This window comes from Carassius carassius, chromosome 7 (genome assembly GCF_963082965.1).
Source record: "Carassius carassius chromosome 7, fCarCar2.1, whole genome shotgun sequence".
Lineage (NCBI taxonomy): Eukaryota > Metazoa > Chordata > Actinopteri > Cypriniformes > Cyprinidae > Carassius > Carassius carassius.
This window is the reverse complement of record NC_081761.1, coordinates 4,637,238-4,653,086: the sequence shown is the minus strand read 5'-3', so window position 1 is coordinate 4,653,086 and position 15,849 is coordinate 4,637,238. Positions and strand designations below refer to the sequence as shown.

At 34.8% G+C, this 15,849-nt stretch overlaps 1 protein-coding gene across 2 annotated transcripts in view; it reads left to right on the top strand.

Moving 5' to 3' along the window:
- pard3ba (par-3 family cell polarity regulator beta a) overlaps positions 1-15,849 on the top strand; it is a 164,400-nt gene that overhangs the window by 37,911 nt on the left and 110,640 nt on the right. For both annotated transcript variants that reach the window (XM_059553544.1, XM_059553545.1), the window contains exons 3-4: positions 3,402-3,570; positions 11,844-11,944. In XM_059553544.1, the coding sequence (XP_059409527.1) occupies positions 3,402-3,570; positions 11,844-11,944 (270 nt within the window). The remainder of the gene's footprint in view (positions 1-3,401; positions 3,571-11,843; positions 11,945-15,849) is intronic.

The following is a 15,849-nucleotide window of genomic DNA, read 5'->3' as shown; positions in this document are numbered from 1 at the left end:
AGAGTGACTATTTATCTCAGTTTTGACTATATGCCACAAAATTGACTGTTTCCTAGATATATTACAGTATGTCATTTTGAGACCAAACAGACAATGTTTTGTATTTTTTGTAAGGAAACCGGTTTTAAACCAGCCTCCAAGGCACCATTACATCATATCTAGTGATCTAGAATAAATTTAAGTAAGCTTTAGAGGGAACAAAGGAAATATTTAATGATCGTATACTACAATCTTTAAAACCCAATGCTTGTGTTGGAGCGCTTAAACAATATAGAGAATGTGCATTTCTATATGCTAATTTGTCGGTAGAAACAATCATAAATTGAAAAATCAAACAGCATTTTTACAGTTTTGGACTCCTCCAATAACTCTTTCCTCAGCTGTAACTCAAATAGAGAAATGCCACCAACTTGGCTGAGCCCTAATAGTCTATATTCCCTTAATACATTCAAAAATCCTCTCAGAGGTCGTGTTGCTGACCAATGCTTCTCGGCCGAGAGTGTGTCCGTGTTACGACCCTCGCGAGACACATCCGGTCTGGCTGCTATTATGAGGGAAGGAGTTTTCATTGTTTTTTTTGGTTTTGTTTGCAGCTCCGTGATTGGCTGAAATTGACATATGCTCTTTTCTGTGAGTCACACACCTCTACAATCCTTCAGGAGTAATGTGCAGCATGTATATACACAACAACAGTGATGAATATCCCAGCCCGCACGCTTCAGGCCCAGAAATAGAGTTTGATCTGGTATAAACACTTAGAGCAAGAACCAGAGAGAGACGCGCAGAAAGACGGCCATCTATCAAACCCGTGGAGAAGTGATTCCCCGAGATTACTTTCTCCCTCTCTCTGATCTGGACGGTTTCGGTTTATTTTTCAGTGCGAGAAATGTCAGCCCATCGAGTCACACAGACCGGGCTGGGGTGCGCGGCGCAATATTTCCCCGTGATTGATGATGCGTATTCCTGTTGCGTGTCACCGGTTATTGTTTTCCTGAAAAACAGTCACGGATGCATATGACTTCATATCGAGTTTCAGTTTCACTCTCCCATGCGCTTTACCTGCCCTCGCGGCTGATGTTCCCTGGCGTTTTGTGTCTTTCATTAAGCCATTGTTTCCTCTGCCAGGCCTTTGACGTGACTGAAAAGGCGAGCCGCGTGAAGAAGGGAAGTGCTAATTCATTACTGGCTGGTGAATTAATTCATCAGCCGGCCCTGCTTTATGGCCGCTTGTCAATGTGCCAATCGGAGACGGTCAGAGACCACAGCACGCTCAAACGAATTCTCTCTCATTACCGTCGACGTCCCCTCGGCTCATAACGCTACCGTGACATTATGTTTGACAGCTTCTGATACCCTTGTCACATCTAATTTGACCATTGATGCTTAACGCATGTGCCCACAAACACAGACGCCTGTCAACTTGGGTTTCATTTTTTAATTTCATTTATATTTGTTTATCATACTGCCTGTCGTGTTCATATGATCGTAACTGGTTTGGGAAAAGTGCTGTAAGCTACTCGACCGATGCGTTTCACACACAGGCTCTCAGCCGTTACATTAGAGTCTGTTCTATTGACAATTAACGTACGGTTGCGGTGTAATGTGTCTAATTATTGTCTGATGGCTGTGTATATTAACTCGTTAGTAAATACTTAATACGTTTGGCCCCATTTGAGGCACCTGGTGGAGTAATAGCATCTCTCCACAAGATACTGTTATACTGTTTTTCAGTATAGCATGCTAACATACTCCTTGGAGTATATTTGTGGTATGCATACTGCTTGCGCTGTTAGATAAGTCTTTGTTTGCATGAAAACAGGATTACCTGTATTTGCCAACATGTGAACAGTGTATCCCACAATGCAATGCACTCAACTTGACCTTCCCAGTGTGACGAATGAGCCAGCAGTAGCACCAGCTGTATTTTTTTTTTTTTAACATCATCTTGATTCATTGTGATTAGACTGCCAACATCAAGACAAAATGTATATCTTTTTTTATTTTTTAATATTGATTTAAATTTGAAAGATTTTAAAAATTTGTATTGTTTTTTTTTTAATTGTTTCGTATTCATTACAATTTTTATTTGTAATCTTTTCAACTCATTTTTAATTTCATATAAAGAATAAAATACTGCAATTTTTTTCTAAAAAAATTTATTTCGTTGTTTTGAATTTTTATTTTTGTAATTTTATAGAATGTTTACATATAAATTATATAAAATATGATATATAAACATTCTATAAAATTGCAAAAAAAATATATACAAAAAAGGGAAAAAAATAAAAAATTGCAGTATTTTATTCGTTATATATGAAATGAAAAATGAAAGTTGAAAATATAAAGATTACAAATACAAATTGTAATAAATATGAAAATAAAAAAAACAATACAAATTTTTTAAATCTTTCAAATTTAAATCAATAAAAAAAACTATATACATTTTGTCTTGATGTTGGCAGTCTAATCACAATGAATCAATATGGATGTATATAAAAAAAATACAGATGGTGCTACTGCTGGCTCATTCGTCACACTGGAAAGGTCAAGTTGAGTGCATTGCATTGTGGGATACACTGTTCACATGTTGGCAAATATATATATATATATATATATATATATATATATATATATATATATATATATATAATAAAATTAAGTTTTAAATAACTTCTCTCATTTGAGTTAAATATGTACAGTAACAGTGAGGTCATGTGACAACAATGTAGCATATGGCTGTTTCCAATTGGATGTTTGACTTTGATATCTCCTGCCATGTAAAATAGTGTTTTTTTTTTTTTTTTTTGATATTTTGTGAATATATATTTTGGGGGCCACTCGAACTCTTTCAAACTTTCTCATACTGTACATCCAAATGAAACGGCAACTATTCTTCCAGTCTTACATTCATAGTAATTTTTGAAGCATCTATTATTAATATTGGCCTGTGTTATTCAGGGCTTTGCTCTGAGCAAGAATGAATTATGTATTTTGAATTATGAAATATTGTATTATAGTACAGTGGCACTGATTATCCATTCTGCCTTCCAACTAACAAATCCTTGTACCTTTCTTTTGCATACACTTTTGAACTTTATGATCTTTATGAATGATGTCATATTCATGGTTAACTTTTTCATGCCGTTATTCCTCCTGAACAATGATTTATGTTGTGGATTTTGTACGTAATAAATAACAAACCCTTTGATCAGTGTGCTTATGCTAGTACCTGCATTAATGTTTATTTTCAGCATTGTGTGTCTCTTGTTATGTCCTTGTAAAATAAATTTGATGTGTATAAACATTATTTTTGATTTTTTGACATTGTAGCTGTGTTTAGTTTTGTTTGTTAGTGATGTTTTTCCCGTTCTCTAATCTGACTGCTGTTTGTCTGTCCTCAGCTGAAGGCTGTGTATGAGAAGATGGAGCTCCAGCAGAGGGCGATGGTGAGTCCCGGGGGCAGTGTGGCGTCCGGTCGCTCCAGCCCTGACCCCTCTGAACCTGAGCTCAGTGTCCTGCAGCCCTACCTGGGCAGTGAGATCGAGGTCACCCCCTCTGCCCTCAAATCTAGTACGTATATCAAGTGCTGCAGTTCACATGTCCACACCAATCAAAAAGAAACACATGAATGATGTGTTTAGTATGATCTGCAATAGAATTTATGTATTTATTTATTTATGCATTTATTTATTTAATCTTTTTTTTTCAAAATGGCCAAGGTAAATTATTATAGAAACAATTTTGATTTGTATTGTGTTATTGCTGTATTGTATTTTTATTCAGTAATTAAGTTTTTATTTCATTTTTATTTTATTCTGTATTTTTAATTTATTTTAGATTATTTTATTCAAATAGTTAAGTCTTGTATATGTTATGAATTAGATTTTGACCAGAGTGAAATTGTTGTTGGTATAAATTCAAAATTATTATAATAAAAAAAAAAAAAAAAAAAAATATATATATATATATATATATATATTAATAATTAATTATTATAAATAACACTGAAAATATATATTTTAATGTAATTATTAATGTAATTATTGTATTACTGTTGTATATATTGAATTCATATTCATTGAATTTAGCATTTATTTTATCTTGTTTTTTTTTTTTGTTTTTTTTTGGCCAAGGAGATATAAAAAGGGTAGAAAGGGTTAAACAATACTTTGTTTCCAACATGCACAAGTGTCTTTAATTTCCAGCAACCACAGACCGACTGAATGAAGAAAACATCTGTATGTGCACATCGGTGTTAGAGTGTGTGGTACACAGTTGTAGATAGTAAACGTGGATCGTAATCATAGTTATGTGTGAACTTGTGTACATGTGTGGTTGCATTAGTAGCAGCGCATAATTGAGCCAATGTTGTGTGTGTGTATGTGTGGTTTAGTGCTAACTCACTGTTTTGTATAACGTTTTGAAACTATATAAGGGCGAGTAAAATTAAAGACAGAATTTTCAGGTTTTGGATCACTGTCCCTTTAAGGCTCCTTAGCGACCATCCATAATGCTCTAGCAACTACATAACAGCAGATTTGTGACTATTAAAGTGGCTAACGCTCGCTTGATGGTTGACTGTCACAGCTGTATCAATTCAAATGAATGCAAATGTTACATTTCTGAATCTATCATTGTGACTGCTCACTCAGCCTTGCCCTGGCTAACCTTCCCATAATGCTCCTCTCTGAAGCCAGACTGGAGGCAGATGTCCCTGTGTACACCTCAAACACTGCCATGTCATTACATTACAAAAAGTCCACTGTCAGCTGCACACACAATGCTCGACTCGCTCATTTGTCAATTAAATGATGCCTGGGACAAAGGAACCGTGCCCAATGTAGTTTAGTGGCCGTGCCGTAGCGCCTGTGTGTGTGTATGTGTGTGTGTATTTCAGCACTTGGGATTTGTTGTTGAAATGCAGCCGAGGTGATAGGGAAGTCAAAAAGGAGTCTTATTGAATCAGTGGTACTAAAGGCCTTCACGGGATCGGGGTTAACTTCATTAGTGTGTGTGTGTGTGTGTGTGTGTGTGTGTGTGTGTGTGTCTGGGGTGCAAACAGGAATAATGGCAGCATTTGAATGAGTTCATGCTTGGCCGGCCCTCACTTGACTTCTGAACGGTGTAACTGCTAATCTGGTTAGTAGATATGGAGATATGGACACACGTTGTTATGTTTTCAGGACAGATTTGTCCAAAGAAGTTTGCTATAAATGACCAAACATCTTGTTGAATTTATTTATTTATTTATTTTTAAATGTGTCAAAATTTGTATATGTTTTATAGCATTTTATTTGATTTTTTTCTTCTTTATTTGGTATTTTATATTTTGTAGATTAATTTAATTTAAATTGTATTTATTTTTATCCTTTGCGGGGTTTTTTATTTTTTATTTAGCCAAATTTGACCCTTGAATTTTGCTTTTAAGTTTGTTTGACCAAACACCATTCATATTTTTATTTTGATGCATTTAAGTTTATTTATACAATTTATTTGTACCTGTATAATTTTCAATCATTAATTTTAAATAAAAAAAATATACATTTGTTTTATATAACATGTAATATTAAAAAATAAATATGAATAATATTTAATTAAATATGAATAATATTAATTAATAATAATACATATAATTTATAGTAAGTATTCTATTTATATAGGTCTAAAAAGGCAAAAAAGGTTTAAGTGCTGTCAGTGTGTGTCGATTTATTGGATTTTTTCCCCTTTATTTTCCTTATAGCAAAGTGAATAGTTAAATGTGTTAACCGGCGTTTGTTCTTTAGCAAAACATCACAATATTCAGAAAAAATATTATTACTTGAAAACATAAATTTGATGCAAAACCGTAAGCAGTGCTGTGTGTAGCTGCTGCTTTGACTTAGTAGATATTTCTTAGTTGCTTTGTTTTGCAGTTCTCCAACAGTGGGTCTCTAAAGGGTTAAACAGATCATCCTGTACAAAAGCACAATGAGATTTCCCCAAAACAAAACTTCTAAGCCACTCTGGCTTTTATTCTGCCAGGGGGCGGGGCATAAGAGTGAGTGACAGGAGGTGACTGGTGAATAAAGATGACTAGAGAGGGGCAGTGGGTCATTGCTCAGTCTGTGGGTCAAAGACATACATGAAAGCACTGGGTAAATGTGAGGTTAAAGAGGTGGAGATGATACAGAGGATGATTGGCAGCGTGACAGATGTCAGTCAGAGCTCTAAGGACCGCCCTCACACCTGCTGTACAGACATGAGAGAGAAGAGACACGAGAGATGCTTTGAACTGGCATTTTAGTCTGTAACAAACACAAGTAAATATACCACGTTACAAAACATGTACATGTACATTTCAACTCTATTTTGGTGAACCTGTTAATCTTATAAATTAGGTTTTGGTCGATGAGATTGTTGGTGTTTGCTATATGTGACCATACATGTCATTCATGTTTTTAAACAATTCCAAAACTTTATATATATATATATATATATGTATATGTATATGTATATATATGTATATGTATATATGTATATGTATATGTATATGTATATATGTATATGTATATGTATATGTATATGTATATGTATATATGTATATGTATATATATGTATATGTATATATATGTATATGTATATATATGTATATGTATATATATGTATATGTATATATATATGTATGTATATATATATGTATGTATATGTATGTATATGTATATATGTATGTATATGTATGTATATATATATATGTGTATGTGTATATGTATATGTATATGTATATATATTTTATTTATTTTTCTCAATAATTCTTCTGCTACAGTAAAATCTTGGATCTGTTATACTCCATAATATAGAATATACTCTATAAATATAAAGTAAAAATACTCTACATCATTTTTATTTTATCCTTTATTCTAAATTTCTATAGTTTTCTGGACAGGGTTATAGTAATTATAATTAGCTTGATTTAGGTCTGAAGAGATGCACTTAACCATATAAAAGCATATAAGCTCGTTTTTCTTTTGAGATCTTGTTTGAAAGATATGTGATTGGTTGTCATGGGTAACACATAAGCAGCACATTAGTGCAGTGTGCTTTAAACAAATTAGACCTGCTGTTCATGTTTACTCAGTCAGCACACAAGGAAAGAATTGAGGAAAGGGTTTTTTTTTTCATCAACCAGAGACCATGAGTTTTTTCCTGCTCGAGCCGTAACAATCCTCAGAAACCGAGCGAATCTGACTGTCTGCGGGACGGCGCTATGATTACAGCGGCATCGATCCCTGACCTTCCCGCTCTCGTCTCTCACTCTCTCTCTCTCACACACACACACACACACACACACACACACACACACACACACACACACACACACACACACACACACAGCTCCCAGCCTCTCAAACCTGTCAGCCATTGATTACCAATAAGAGAGAATTACAGGTTAACAGACTGTCGATCTCAAACTTCTCTTTGAATTTGGTTCTTGGTGCACGCTTTTGCCCCCTTTTTATACGTCTTTGGAAACATTCAACCCCTCTCAGCCGAATATCTTAATTTCTGTCGTAGTGACTCGACATAGATGGGAATAACCGCAGCATAGAGCCGTGACAAACAGACGACGCGTGACTAAAAGAATGTGCTCGCTTGACCCCATTTCACATGACCGACCTCTCAGGGGTCAAAGGTCAAGAGGATTCGCCATGCTGTCCTTCATCCTAGAAGTTTAAACCCAGATTTGAAAGCAGTTTTCTTTAGTGTTTTTATACTGCTTGGGGATTGTAGTTATGTGGGAAGCTATCCGAGGCGTGTGGTTAAATTCAGGACTTTTCACTTGACCTTTATGTTGATTTTTACGCCAAGAACATATTTGACAGAAGCATCTGTATTCAAACGCAGCACATCATTCAGGACGGGGAATTTCCATCGTAACTGTATTGCGTTGATGAAATCCAGACTCTGAAGTCTCCCATAGATCCTCTGCACGTCATCTTGGCCACTATGCTAGAGGCGCCAGATGTGTCAGCTGCTGAAAGTTTTTTTTTCTTTTGGAAGGCAAACAATGATGTTACTAAGAATGTAAAACATGCTATTCATTGTTGTTGTTTTTGGAAGTTAAGTTTCATGTTTGTTTTTAATTCTTATTTATTTGATTAAATTTTAAATTCTTTTGTAAAGCAAACACACCCACACGTACAGTATATACAGTATTACATTAACTCATGATTCTACTTTAAATTTTTAATTGCACATTGTTTGAAGCAAAGCAGCTGTATTGATAATAACTTTGCAAATTTAAAAATAGAATTAGCTATTAATGTTTTAATTTTAAAAACATAACCTTAAAACACTCTCTTGAAGTTTTGTTAACTCGTAAAACTATTTTATTACAAAATCATCCATGTGTAATTCTACTGAATTTTGAAATTTTATTTTATTTGTTTTATTTAATTGTTAAAAGTTTTTTCAAATCAAAATTCTATTCTAAATTCTAAAAACATTTATATTATTTAACAAGAATATTTACAGTACTGTAGCACTGTAAAACATATTTAAATATAAAACCTTTGTAGGGAAAACTAATTATTAAAAGCGGTATCAGTTTAAAAACAGATGTAAGTGATGAAAATGATGAAATTGTAAATATTTACCTTCACCATAAGTTTAATCAAACCATTACTGCATTACATATTAACTTTTTTTTTTTACTTTTTTTGTTATGAGAGGCAAAGAGTTCTTATAAAAACATTTGAATGTAACTTCAGGTCTGTGAATGTCAAACCTTTAGTCTATTAATAGTGTCATATTTTCAGGCTGATTACTCATATTGTGGGATTGCTTCTGTTATTTATTCAGCTGAATAGACATTCATAACACCCTCCGACTGCCGTGATTTTCTGGTAGATGAAACCACTAGAAGGGCTGCTCCACTCCTGCATCAGAATAGCCAGTAATTAAAGGTTTTACCATGAATGCCTAAAATTAGTTTGCACGAACATTCCTCTTGAGGATTAACCTTGAGCCTGGAGTTCAGTGCCGTCTCCACCAGGTTCTGGAGGGTGGGGAAGAGGGAAACTCCAGACACTGCACAGATGTAACACTCCTTTATGAGAATTCATAAACCTCACGAAGGTCTGAGAGCTTTCTTATTGTGAGCGTCCTTCGTGAGGTCTTCAGGGTGTAGTTAGCGGCTGATGTTGAAGGTCTTATGGTGTAGAAATAGAGTTGAAAGTTATGGTTTAGGAGTTGCTCTAAAGTGCCTCACACACACAGGCACAAACTAATCTCTTTGAAAATGATGTTTATATCAAGTAATAATGGTTACTAAACCTTCTGTCAGGATGTGTGCCCACTCCAAAAATCAACATTTATCTAGATTTTGTCACATAAATAGCTCAACGCAGGCCTGAAAAGAGTCTGGGTTTCTGTGTGGGTCTCTTTCATTAGCCTTTTTGTCTCATATGCACATCAGCATTGACATACAGAGAAATACAGTTTAATAGTTACATTTTAAGATGGCCCTGATGAGTTCTCAGACGTGTTAAAGCTTACTTTTGGTTCCAGTACCTTATTAAAATGACTGAATCAGAGTTTCTATGCCAGTGTGATCACACCCAAAGGCCTTTTTGATGATTTCTAGTAGCAGTCTGAAGGACAGGATGGAAGTGTCTGTTTTTTTTCAAGCTTTTTCCTGTGTCTTTTCAGAGGCAGACTGGCTCTTTCTGTTAATTGAGGCTGGCAGAAGTCCTCAGTATTATGTTCTGTCACTTTCACCAGTACAGCACAGAGTAAAGTGTTGGTGATTTTAAGGTTTTTTTTTTTGAAAGGCTTATTATTAACAAAAATAGTTTTTTTTTTAATAAACTAAAATACTGGTTTACTATATGAATATATTTTAAAATGATCAAAGCTGAATTTTCAGCATCATTGCTCCAGTCTTCAGTGTCACATGATCCTTCAGGAATCATTCTAATATGCTGATTTGCTCCTCAAGAAACACTTTTTTTTATTATTTTCAATGCTGCAAACAGCTTTGTCTTTGTGCAAACTTTGTGTTGAATATGAAGTTCAGAAGAACAGCATTTATTGAACATTATTTTACATTTTCTTTTGAATATTATGAATGTCTTTACTGCCACTTTAAATACATTTATTGAATCCTTGTTGATTAAAAAAGAAGAAAAAGCAGTTTTCACTTTCCTAAAACCTTAATATGTAAACTTATACACCCTGCTAAAACATATTTAGCACTACAGCTTTCTTGCAATTTATGGAAACAATATCCTTTTAATTTTGACTGTTTGTTTGTTTATTTATTGCATTCAGAGCAGTATTTATTAAAAATGGCTAAATGCAAGTTGCAACTAATAAAGAATGGGGGGAAGAATTTGTGTACACAGACCTGTTGTGAAATTGGCAGATATTTTCCTTATTAAATTTTTTAAGAGCACTTGTACACAAAAAGGTCAATGACATACAATGTGATTTAAGAAAAAAAAGTTAACTCAATACTGCATAGTTGTTGATATATAAATGTAGGACGGTCATATGCTCATTAGTGTGGGAACTAAATTAGTCATTATTGCTGCTTATATATTTCCCATATTTCTTATCTTCGTGTGTATATATATACAGTAGATGATGCATTGCATCTTTTTCCTTGTGATAGAAAACTCTATTTCTCGTGATTGGGCTCTTTTAACCGTTTCACCAGCAGTGCCTTTGCCCCCATGCCAGCGCTCCACACAGTTGTGTACTTCAGATCCTTGAGATGTCAAAGTTTATCTCAGAAGGTCTTGGAGATCCTCTTCGGTATAAAGGCCAAGGACATTCTGTTGTACGGTCCTGATATAGAACTCCCACATTGCATTTTTCCACGGTTTAGTTTTGTTCCTGTAAAAGACAGAGCTGAGTTTGATGGTCCTAGCATCCTGTTCCTGTAGCTGTTTCTGCTGAGTCTAGCGATGGCTCAAGCACTTTGGCTTTTGTCCCTCTTATGGAAACCAGACAAATGCGTGTGATGGGAGACATTTGGCGGGACTGATGAGTGTGTGTGTGTGTGTGTGTGTGTGTGTGTGTGTGTGTGTGCGGAAAGCTACTCTGACTCACTCAGATGTCTTTGTGTTGTGTGAGACTGTATTGTTCAGCTTTCATGTGGTGAGTTCAGTGTGATTTTTATTACGATCCATTGTGTGTCTGAAGAGGTAAACACTCTTGCAGCAGCTCTATTCTGTCTGAAAAGATCAAAATGGATAATGGAAAATGAGACGTAAAAGTAACTGCTCAAATGTACTTTTATACAGCAGTTCAAAATGAATGCATGGATAAATAAGTGCTACAAAATTCACATTTTATTAATTATGCTACATTAAAATGAATTCTTAAAAATGGAGCCCAAAAAAAAAAAACATGTAAAAAAAAAAAAAAAGACATGGAAATATTTTTGACATAATTTCATAATGGTATTCTTTGACGTAAATGCCATGGTATATAAACTAGTGATTATTAATTAATAGTAAGTAAAATACTTAAAAGTGTTAACTGGAGAAAAAGTTTTATATTACAAGTTAATATATTTGTTATTATATGAAAAAAAAAAAAATAAATATATATATATATATATATATATATATATATATATATATATATATAAAAATATTATTTATGCCAAGGCATAATAAAAATTATGAAAACACACAATTTTAAAATGGAAAATATTAATAGTCAAAATATTAACTAAACCTGGAGATATAGTATTTCAATGGTGATAAAAAATTTTTTTAAATTGTTTTAATTGGGTTTTATAATGCAGAATGATTGTGTTTTCGATTAAACTGTATCCTTTGACTTTTCCCCATCAGCCACTCCTCTATCGGTGCGAAGCAGCAGTGACCCCGCCCTCGCCCCACCCCTAGATATCATTTCACTGGACCCTGAGGACATCAGCAGACCCCAGACCACTGTGAGTGAACACACACCGCATACTGATGCTTGATAGGAGTGTCTGGGAAAGTGCTTTTGGAGGAAGCAGTGCTTTTAAGTTTCTGGTCTTTTGTTGTATTTAACCTGTCCTTGTTTGCAGGATTTACACTAAACAGCCAGCTTTCATGGTCATGTTGTATTTGTGCTTAAGGTTGACCTTTTAGCTTTGTCATCGTAGTTATCATACTCTCTTCCATATTGTTTTCATCAACAAAGCTTTTACTCTCTCCTTGTATTTTTTTTTCATTCTTTGTGTTTGAGGTCATCTGTTAAACAGCACCGTTTTGCTCTCACATTTAAACATACAAACAGCATATATACCACCGCTCAAAAGGTTTATTGCATTTTTTATCTTATAAATGCAGTCTTGGTGAGCTTAAAAGACAAAACCATATCCATCCATCCATCCATCTATTGTTCTACCTGTCCATCCATCCATCTATTGTTCTACCTGTCCATCCATCCATCCAACTACTTGTTGTTCTGTCCGTCCGTCCATCCAATCCATCCAATCCATCCATCCATGACGTCTGTTTAAATGCAGCATTAGTGAGCATGAGAATTTTTCAAAACCATTTAAAAATCTTACAGAGTCTTACTAACCTTTTGAATGTCAGTGTTAGTTTCAAAATGAGAGAACGGTGTTCCGGATTTTGCTGTATGTACTCTGTGCTTCAGACTCACACAGAAAGGCAACGCAGTATATTTTAATTCTGAGTGTGACATTTCCTAAATTGTACCCCTTTCAGGCTCTTGGAAACTGCTGAGTGTATCAGGACTACATACATAAAACTGTCCAATATCTCTAAAATATTAGCATCAAATGGGAAAAAGTATACGGCAATTGTTAGGAATTCTTAGGGTGTCTGCAAAATTGTGGCTCATGCAGACATCTGTCCCAGATGGCTCTGAGTGACAGTAATCATTGTGGTGCACTCCTCAATGACAGGGTGAGGGCACGCTAATGCATCAACGACGGCACTTTTGAGATGCTAAGGATTCATAAATATATGCGTATTCTCTCTGCACCCAAATACATATCTGCTTCTGTCAGTCCCACCGCTGCAGATTCCACTTCCTCCTGCAGGACATCTTCAGCACTCTTAAGAATCAGGTGACGCTTGTAAAGGATTCTTGGATGCTCTAGGTACAGATATCGGTTACCAGCATGATTTATATAATTAGGATGTGTTCCTGGATCAACATTTCTTTCAATTAGTCAGTGCCTAGTGAGAGGCTAGCTTAACCTTAGATGATAGGAATGCTGTTTCTAGCGATGCACAGAAAAATTCTTGACCATACTTGATAAGTATAAACCCCACTGTTAATGCTCATTTTAAATTAGCCTATTAGGAATAGCTATCAATTTCATTATCTTGTGTAGATGCATGTGTCAGTGTTGATCAGTTTCATCTTGGAAAAATGGGAAATGTAAACTACAGATCACAAGTTTGGGTTGGAATGAAAAATTAACCAAGGAAGAAAGAAAGAAAGAGACAAGCTACTGAAACAAACAAAAATGAAGGAAGAAAGGAAAAAAGAAAGGAATAAAGAAAAGCTATATTGAGACTAACAAAAAATGACGAAAAATGAACCAACGAAGAAAGAAAGAAAGAAAGAAAGAAAGAAAGAAAGAAAGAAAGAAAGAAAGAAAGAATGAGGAAAAACTACTGAAATAAACAATAATAAACGAAAAAGGAAGGAGAATTATCAAAAAGGCTAGCAAAAAACAAGGAAGCGTAAACTATTGAAAGAAAAAAATAAATAAACCATGAATAGACAACCAATGAATAAATGTCCTCAGATCACAGCTCTGTAGGAAAATCCTGGTCCCTGGAGTTTATTAAAGCGCTGACCATAATTCCACATCTCACGTTCATGTTAATGTGTGCTGGAAGGTCTAAACGACCTCCTCAACACATCTGATGATATCTTGTCTTCAGTCTAAAACATCCCTCACTCCTTTACGTACAGCTGAGATGTGAACAGAGCCCAGAGAAACTCCTCAAATCATTTACCGGTGTGCCGTGCTTCAGTGGAGGTGACCTCCGGCTGTGAGCTTGTGCTCCTGAGACGCATGATAAGAGACTGGGAGAGCTTCAGGGTTCCCCTTCTCTGCCATAACATGAACATGAAGCTTCCTTCAGAGTTCCTTCAGGGAGTTTTCCAAATCCAAAAATACACAAGATTTACACAAGTAGGACATTCCGTTCTGATCTGATGGTCCTGGAACAACCTTACTCCTAAAATGATGAGGTTCATAAAAACAAGACCCCAAATCTAATCCTAAAATCAGGTCTGGTTCCGGTTACGAAGTGTTGTTCCATGAACATGTTTTAGTCGGTTTGATTTCATAACTTGCTCCTGAACCATCAACATTCACTGGAACAGCAATGCATTGCATTGAACTCAGCAAGACCTTTTTCTTTTTGGTTAGCTCAGATCAGAAAAATACAGCGAAAAAGCAGCTTGTAGATGAAAATTATATTTACTGTAAACACTGACTGATGGCTAAAGTTGTTAAAGTCAAGTCACTTTTATTTATACAGCGCTTTAAACAAAATACATTGCGTCAAAGCAACTGAACAACATTCATTAGGAAAACAGTGTGTCAATAATGCAAAATGACAGTTAAAGGCAGTTCATCATTGAGTTCAGTGATGTCATCTCTGTTCAGTTTAAATAGTGTCTGTGCATTTATTCGCAGCCAAGCCAAGCATTCAAAGGCTCAAATACCATGGTGTATAGTATGGTATACCAAGGCAGTTTAAATAATACAGTGGCATTAAATTACCATGCTACTTTTTAACAATTTGGGTTAGTGTCTTTGTTGTTGGTCTTATGTTAGAAATTGTGCTGAGTTATCATGTACAGCAGATTCACTAGATTGATGATTTGGCTTTGCTGTTGTAATATCTGTCAGATCTACAGTTAGATGGATGGATGTGATGGACTCAAAGGTCATAGAGAAACACATTTGTGATGCAAATCTCTCTCTCTCTACACACACACACACACACACACACGCACACACACAGTTTCTTACAAACTCTCTCATTAGGCTTTGACATTTATTCAATTACTGTATTCCCCAGAGTTTAGCCAGCACTCATAAGTCTTATGTAAACAGGCCACACACCCCGAGAGCCAAGGACACACATATTTAATATCTCCTCCGCTCGCACGGCTGATGCATCTGACCATGAATGTTTTACTGTGTTTACTTCAAGCATATTTAGGTCATAAACATATCAACTAAATCCTCACATCATGCCCGAGTCAGTTCCCCCCCCCATGAAGTTTCTATCAAAATCTATCAAAAAAAAGTTATGTAATGAATACCATTTAGTTCAAGAATTTGTTGTTTATATTTAATTGTAATATTAAAATTGGACTTATATGACTCATTTTTATCACAACTCAATTTTGACCTAGTGCAATGCATTATTATTATTTTTTTTTTTTTGGAAAATACTGTACTTGGTACAGCCATAGTAATTCATTATGGAACTCCTTTAACAGCCATTTAGATATGTGAAACTGGCAACTACAAAAAAAAAGCAAAAATTATATATATATATTTGTTGCATGCACATTGTTTGCATTTTGTATCTCCTTTCAGATTTGTCAATATATATTTTTTGTATATTACAAATTGATTGATTGTAGTTTAATTGGCTGTGTTACGAATAACCCAATGTGAAATGTTATTACAATTTGTATTGTAATATATTTAGAAATTTATGCCTGTGATGAAAAGCAGAATCGTCAGCATCATTCCTTCAGAAATCATTCTAATATGTTTATTTGCTGCTTAAGAAACCATTTCTTATTATTACCAATGTAGCGAATTAAGTTATATACATAAAATAAGCTTGAATGTGT